The 7,838-nt window shown below is 43.6% G+C and overlaps 1 protein-coding gene across 1 annotated transcript; it reads left to right on the top strand.

The window, feature by feature from the left end:
* Positions 1-957: 957 nt before the first annotated feature.
* klhdc4 (kelch domain containing 4) lies at positions 958-7,838 on the top strand. The gene is made up of 13 exons (XM_068731991.1): positions 958-1,207; positions 1,595-1,686; positions 2,394-2,472; positions 2,565-2,663; positions 3,044-3,180; positions 3,504-3,596; positions 4,184-4,346; positions 4,456-4,534; positions 4,636-4,844; positions 5,256-5,490; positions 5,598-5,786; positions 6,013-6,165; positions 7,448-7,838. The coding sequence occupies exons 1-13, from the start codon at positions 1,109-1,111 to the stop codon at positions 7,618-7,620; spliced, it is 1,800 nt and encodes a 599-aa protein (XP_068588092.1). The 5' UTR covers positions 958-1,108; the 3' UTR covers positions 7,621-7,838.

Genomic DNA, 7,838 nt, shown 5'->3' with positions numbered 1-7,838 from the left:
GAACAGAACATTTTCGAAAAATGTGCATCTTTAAATAAATTACTTAATTTTAGAAAAATGTATTTCATTGAATTGCCTTGCAGCTTTAAATTCAGTTCATTCAAGTGTAAAGAGATGTCAATCATAAAAAAACATTATATTCTTCTCAGGTTCTAACAAGATAAATGTGTGAGAATCGACCTTATCTATGGTTTTTTAACCGCTTATTTCAGTTCTTTTCTCTCTGTCAACATCATCAGTCAACAAATTATTGTTTAGTTCTGATCATTATGGGCTATTACAATTATTTGCTGTGCTTTCAATTTAGGTGTGAGTGAAGGTGGTTGCTCCATTTCAGACATTCTGCTTCACAGCTGGCCATGTGACATATTCACCAGTACAAGTCTGCCAGCTATTGGTTAAACACTCTGAACTCATTGAACATTTGATTAGTCCAACTAAGTTTTCATCAATCCTTTACTGCCTGCTCTGCCATCTCTTTCCTCGTCTCTCCCCCGTGTGTCACGGTGTGTGTAAATCTCACTCGAGTCAGGAAACTTGTCAGAATACCCATATTTGATTGACTAAACTACATCACGTGACGCATTGGTCGGTGTGTTTCTTGTACCGCTGAACAAGTGCCGTAAATGCTGGAAACGCTGCCCCGGTTAAAATAGTAGCGCTCCAAAATGTAATAATTCTCAATTATCTATCGGTTTTAGGTCCTGGGTCCGGCTAAAACGGCGTCTAGGTCCGGATCGCGGACTGCGGTCCGCCAGTTAGTGACCCCTGACCTATGCAGTCCCGCGGCCCCCTTTTCTCTCCTGGAATGGCACCATAGCGGGCACTTCATCAGTTTTTTTTTTACACCGATAAGAGCATTCAAAGGGCTCTTTAGAGCGTTTTCTGCTGAGGCCACCAGTGTCCTCCGCCACACTAGAGGGCGCTGTTACACGTCCACACTGAGCTTAAGTCTGTTGCAGGAAGTAAATCTCACTTGCCAGAGGAAAGGCATTGGCAAACTCGGCATGCGAGTTTGTTTGGATTTCCATGTGACACCGACCTCATTGAAAACAAGCGATACAATCCCCCGAAATATAACAACATCTGTCAGCGCACCACGACAGTCATGGGCAAAAAAGGCAAGAAAGAAAAGAAGGTGAAGGGAGCGGAGAAGACAGCTGCCAAGATGGAGAAGAAAGTTTCTAAGAGGTCCAAACGAGAGGAGGTAACGTTAATGTCGATATGGGCTGAACTATTCACACTACGTTAGTATCTGTACTATTTATATGAAACAAAGACGCCACACCAATAACTTTGGACAAATGATAATGTTATTAATATGTTGTGAAAATTATTTTAGCTAGTGTTAGCTCAGGTCTGCTAACTAACTGCATAGTTTACCACAAATGCTAACTACAGTCTAAATTAGTGCCAGGTAACAAAGCTGTTTATTATTAGGACTAGCAATGCTACTAATATTAGCATTAGCAATATTACTAGGAACCACAACATATCTCTAATATCTTAAAGCCATTTTTTAAATTTTTTTTTTTTACATCTATCCAGTTTTGTTCTCATTACTTTTCATCCTTCCCTCCTCCTCTGTCTCCAGGAGGATTTGGAGGCTCTGATTGCTGAGTTTCAGAATCTGGATTCAAAGAAGACCCAAGTAGTAGAGACAACATGTCCTCCTCCATCAGCGAGGTGAAGGACTGCACCACTCACCTTCAAGTTCAGCTTCACGGTGTCCCCATCGGGACAACTTGTCTCGCATATACAGTCTCGACTGTTGACGTCTATATTTCCACATTGGCTGAACATATTCTTACCATTCAGACTGTGTTTTAATGGTCCATCACTTACTGTGTTAGTTTATGTCAAGCGACACACACACCCTGGGAACATTGGGGGTGAACCCATGTGCCAACCAAACCAAAGCAAGTAATAATGGGAAGTGTGATAACTGACTCTACCACAGAGTTGTTGTAGAGTTTCATGAGTTTTCCACACCGTCCAATCTAGTTTAGCTTTAAAAGGAAGTTGCCGTTGCTGCAGGTCTGTTTTACTGATTGCTGTGGTGTTATTATGCTAAAATGCTGATGTTTAGTAGTTGTGATGTTTACCGTCCAGAGGGACGAAGGAACTGATTGACTTGTGGCCCTTAGTTATTTGTTTTTTTTATTAATTTGGTCAAACCCAAATCAGCAGATGAATTTCTTTGTAGTTTAAAGGCTAAAATCACACAGCTGCTATCACAAATGCTTGTGGTTGGTTCCATTGACCGCTTCCACCTCACAAACTAATCGCACCGACGCCGGGCGAACTGACTGCGTCTTTAAACCGAGCCAAACAGGAGAGGTGTGAAAGCACCCGTGCAGTCTCTGATGTCTTTTCGGGTTTTTTTTTTTCAGATTGAGTGCGTCTCTCTCTGCCCATCCGGAGAAAGATGAGCTCATCCTGTTTGGAGGAGAATTCTTCAACGGAAAGAAGGTAGCGGAAAATACTCTTGAATGACTGAATGAGTAGGAAGCTCACATGCTTTGATTATTATCAATATTATTAATAAATCCCTCATTTTGCAGACGTACCTGTACAACGATCTGTTTTTCTACAGTATCAAGAAGAACAGCTGGGTGAAATCAGACATCCCCAACCCTCCTCCGCCTCGCTGCTCTCACCAGGTACGATCCCCTTGTGGTGCTCACTGTCTGTCCCTCTGCCTGTGTGAGCTCTCCGCTTTATTGTGTCTGATATGATTCTCAGCAACAGTTTTAGTTACTTCCACGTGAGCAGAGGGCAGATGACTGATATAAATCAAATGAAAGGGTTCACAGCTACATTTGATAGACCCTTGTAGTGCTGCTTAATGCTCCACCGCAACACTATTTGAAGTCCTTGATATTTGATGTGATTCTCCGAGTAAACCACAAGGGGGCAGGCGGCAGTTGAGGAAACTTATCGGCAACGTGTTACCAAAACAACTAATTCAATCTGAGGATATCAAACCTCTTTTATCTCGCTCTGTTCATGCACCCCTCTCCCTCCCTTCCCTCCCCCTCAGGCGGTGGTAGTTCCCCAGGGTGGGGGTCAGCTCTGGGTGTTTGGGGGAGAGTTCGCCTCTCCAAACGGGGAGCAGTTCTACCACTACAAGGACCTCTGGGTGCTGCACCTGGCCACGCACACATGGGAGAACATCAAGTGAGTGCAGAGGGCCGTACAAACAGACGTGATGATGAGCGGAGGGGCGTCGTAAATGGGAGTATTGATCGGCAGAATGAACGTTTATACAGGGATCTGATGGTGACCAGCAATACTATTTCCTCTTAATGAGTTCATTCCATCCTGTAATACAAGTCTCATCAGTAGATAGATAAGTTGATTGCTTAGGTAATGAAGAAAAAACTTAACAGCTCCATGAAATCAAAAACTTGATTTAACAAGTCCCACACGGTGTTGTGGATGTTTCACTTTGCATGAATCAGCGATCTGATGTAATTTCATTTTTTCTTTTCTCTCCCAAGGGCGCCTGGTGGTCCACCGGGTCGCAGCGGCCACCGCATGGTCCTCAGCAAGAAACAGCTGCTGGTGTTTGGAGGTTTCCACGAGAGCAACAGGTAGGCGGAACGTTGCCGAGTGATAAAACAAGGACAGTGTGTCTGTAGTGGAGTGGACGGAGGACAGGTAACGTGTTCGGTTACATCATTACTTCCTTCACACCCGTTAATGGGTGAGTGGAGACGGCTTATTGTAAAACCCTGTTCATTCTACAAACACACCTTTTATCTCTTCAGGTAAACACATCACATGTAATAAGTTGTATTTAATACAAATAAATGTATTTAGGATATTACAATATTTTTTCACATTCCAATTCAAATGACTGAATATTGTTAAGAATTCAAAGTTCATAGCTCTTTGAAAGGGTGTACTTGCATTATTATGCTATTTTATCATCATTACATCAGTCTTAAAATGAGTAATATTTCTGGGGCAACAAAAGTAGTAATCGTAACATGACTAATATTGAGCAGCTAGAAAGACGGATATGTAATGGAGTTCTGCCCCCAAGTCGCCTAAAAACTTTATGAAAGCAGCTTTAACAATGAGTTTGAGACTGACATCTAAACAGCAATCTCTTCAAGCTCTTAAATTGATCAAAGTTGTGATTTAGTTTCAGCCCGTTCCTCTTCTCCCCCTGCAGGGATTTTATCTACTACAATGATGTCTACTCCTTCTCCTTGGACACCTTCTCCTGGTCACGTCTCGCTCCATCAGGCTCCGCCCCCTCCCCACGCTCCGCCTCTCAGATGACCTCCACGCCCGACGGCATGGGTGTCGTCATCTACGGGGGATACTCCAAAGTGGTGTGTGTGTGTGTGTGTGTGTGTGTGTGTGTGTGTGTGTGTGTGTGTCGTATTGATAATACATTACGTTTTGTGATGTGGTCTGCCTGACTGTGTGCGTTTTATTTAGCGAGTCAAGAAGGACGTAGAGAAGGGGACCATCCACTCCGACATGTTCCTTCTCAAGCGAGAGGGTAAAGAAGGCCAAGGTACACACATACTTAAGTTACCGAAATAAATAATAGAAGTCATTCAGCTTCTTTGCTTGTTCGCTGATCTTCGACTGATTTCCCCCCCCCCCATCCTGCAGAGAAGTGGTCGTGGTCCAGGGTGAGCCCCTCTGGGAACAAGCCCCCTCCCCGCTCTGGTTTCTCCGGGGCGGCGGGCCCGGCGGGGCGGGCGGTGCTGTTCGGTGGGGTTTGTGACGAGGAAGAGGAAGAGACGCTGGAGGGCGACTTCTACAACGACCTCTACCTGTATGACACGGTGAAGGGCCGCTGGTTCCCCGGCCTGCTCAGGGTAAGACACAAGGAGCAGCTGGATCAGTGTCTGGATGAAACGATATGATATATAATATGTAATCTATATTTTGTTAGATTCAAATTAAATTGATCACATTTAATTTTATTGGGAATGTTATTGGGAATGTTTGTACCACACAAGTCGGAAACATGCAAGCCCGGTGGAACTCTTTTTGCTGGATGATGGCGCCTCCTCTGGTGGCATCCCTGCTGGGCCGGCCTCATTCAAATGAATGAGATGGCTGCGGCCTGGATCCACACAAATATGAATAGCCAACCATATTTTTGATAATAGATTAATAATTTCTATCAAAGTGCTCACTACTGATGGGAACCATCCCCTGTCTAGGGAGCTGCCGGTCAACTGCAGGGTGTCGATGCTTCCACTTATTTATCCTTTTGTTTCCAGGGAAACAAGTCGGAGAAGAAGAAACGGAGACGGGGGAAGAAGGGTGGAGCAGAGGGGGAGGGAGCAGACGGGAAGGAGGAGGAGGAGGGGGGGGCACCGCAAGGACCCACTGAGGTCATCAAGGAGATTGTTACCGAGGACGGCACAGTGATGACCATCAAGGAAGTGATCCCTGGAGCTCAGGAGGAGGACGAGGAGGAGGATGAGGAGGAAGAAGAGGAGGAGGAGGGCGATGGCAAGATTACATCACCCTCCCTATAAGATAGCAAGATTATTGAGATGTGAGAAAATATCGATAGGTTGGACAATCACACGCTTTCTTTTTTGTTTTTACCTCTTCAGGTTCAGCCTCGGCCCTCCTGGTGGAGCCCTGCGCGAGGTCCAGCGCCATGGCAACGGTGCGTCAGGGCAAGCTCTTCCTGTACGGAGGGATGTTCGAGGTCGGCGACCGCCAGTTCACCCTAAACGACTTCTACTCTCTGGACCTCAACAAGATGGACCAGTGGGAGGTTCTGGTGGAAATGGACCCAAGTGAGTGAGAAAAAAAGACAAGTCAAGAACACTTAAGTGAAATAACACACGTAGATAAAACAAAACTGTTTTAAATGATAAAAAAAAATGATATTCGGCATCAGCTCTAAAGCAGCCAGTGTACTGATTAGCCTTGTTTGACTATATAGAGCTGGAGGATTATACGACGGCAGGGAACTCTGAGCTTTCATTTAGATTTATGATGTTTTTTTAATTTTCTCCACAGAGACACAGGAGTGGCTGGAGGAGTCTGAGTCAGAGGAAGATGATGATGAGGAGGAGGAGGAGGAGGGGAAGGAGGAGGCGGCGAAAGGAGCAGAAGGAGCAGAAGGGGAGGAAGAGGAGGAGGAGTCCGAAGAGGAGGGCGGGGATGAGGATGGCAAGGGATTATACCTCTCTTTCACTGTCTTATAATTATTTGTCTTTATTTTTTAATGCTATTTATAACGAGCAACAAGTACAGTATGCAGATCAGGATGCTTGATATTAAACACACGTTAAGATAAGGTATAATATAATGATAGAATACCTTATATAAGGTAAACTAACCTCACAAACACATGAGAAAGCATCTTCTATATGAAAGCTGATATGGTGTCAATGGGTGACTCTAGATGCTAAATGTAGAAACCAACATCTTCAGTCTTAATTGGCCCCGTCAGTATATTGGCTGTTATCAGCTTATTGCAAATATAAATACAGTAATGCTCCATGCTAAATGCTAATATATGATACCAACACAATCACAGTGACAACGGCAACATGCTGATTCTTTCAGTTTTGCCCGGTAAAAGTCCACTTCTTCATTACTCCATGCCCCCGGTTTGCAACGTAGATTTTCTGTAAAAACAAATCTCTGATAACCTTAAAGGACTACTTCACCCACAAAATTACTATTTGTACATCAAATCACCGGTGTCACCTGAAAGAAAACTTTGTTTTTCTTGCATGCCTGCACGGTGAACGGAGAATCCAAAAACGGTGAAAAGTCTTGATGAATTGAAGTTTAACAACATCAAAACTACATCAAAACATCCGTTAATATAGCTGACCGTTCAAAACACGTGCATTTTCACGGTCGAGTGACACGGCTCCACAAGCGTGACACTGATTACACAGATGTCCCCCATTTACTTCAATTCATCAAGAGTTTTTTCTGTTTTCTTTTTAATTTTTCCGTTCTGGAGGCAACGTTTCCTCTAAGAATTCAAGGTAACACCGGGTGAGTAATTGTCTAATATTTAAACAAATTGTCATTTTGTAGGTGAAATATTCCTCATTAATGGGTTATTTTTCTCCGATTTGACGAAGCTCCTCCCGAGCCAGAAAACACATTAGTACACACAGTAGTACTTGTAGTGACCAGAAAACACATTAGTACACACAGTAGTACTTGTAGTGACCAGAAATCACATTAGTACACACAGTAGTACTTGTAGTGACCAGAAATCACATTACAGTAGTACTTGTAGTGAACTTTATGTCTTAATGTTATATATTGGGAGATTTGGAGCAGATTGGCTCCTTTTTTAAAGGTGATGTTTGATTTGGCAAGAAACCAGCAACAAGCTGTTCTCAAGTAAATTTAACCAGGATTTCAAAAAAAGAAAAAAATATGTTACCAACGTATTTAACCTCTCTAAATGTGTATGTGTTTCCAGATGAAGAGGAGCACCCTGCAGTGCAGGAGGGAGAGTCGGTGACGGATTACCAGACCCGCACAGAGCAGTACTGGATCGGACTGGCACGGGCCAACATGGGCCCCGACGCCAAGGACAAGAAGGTCGCCAAGGTTGCCCTTGCCATGGCCAAAGTCTTCTTTGAAGACCAATAGTGGGATACACCAAAGTGTGTGTGTGTGTGTGTGTGTGTGTGTGTGTGTGTGTGTGTGTGTAAAATAGTGTCTTAAAATTACCTTTTTTTTAAAAACATGTCCTTTTGAACTGTGCTGCAAATATTCAGTAATGCAAATTGATTTCTTTTCATTATGTTAAAAACTGGAAACAAAACCATTTTGTTTTCTCCCACTGATCAAATAAAATTTAAATGGAC

This window comes from Cebidichthys violaceus, unplaced genomic scaffold (assembly GCF_023349555.1).
Source record: "Cebidichthys violaceus isolate CVI_PGR_0920_01 unplaced genomic scaffold, fCebVio1.0.p SCAF_55, whole genome shotgun sequence".
In the NCBI taxonomy this organism is placed as follows: Eukaryota; Metazoa; Chordata; class Actinopteri; order Perciformes; family Stichaeidae; genus Cebidichthys; species Cebidichthys violaceus.
This window is presented reverse-complemented; position numbering and strand designations above follow the sequence as displayed.

Excerpts from the sequence above, each read along its gene's own strand:
- klhdc4 (XM_068731991.1), top strand. The coding sequence starts at position 1,109 with ATGGGCAAAAAAGGCAAGAAAGAAAAGAAGGTGAAGGGAGCGGAGAAG. Across the intron at positions 1,208-1,594 it reads AGAGGTCCAAACGAGAGGAG|GAGGATTTGGAGGCTCTGAT; the intron begins GTAACGTTAATG and ends CTCTGTCTCCAG. Across the intron at positions 5,491-5,597 it reads AGAGGAGGAGGAGGGCGATG|GTTCAGCCTCGGCCCTCCTG; the intron begins GCAAGATTACAT and ends TTACCTCTTCAG.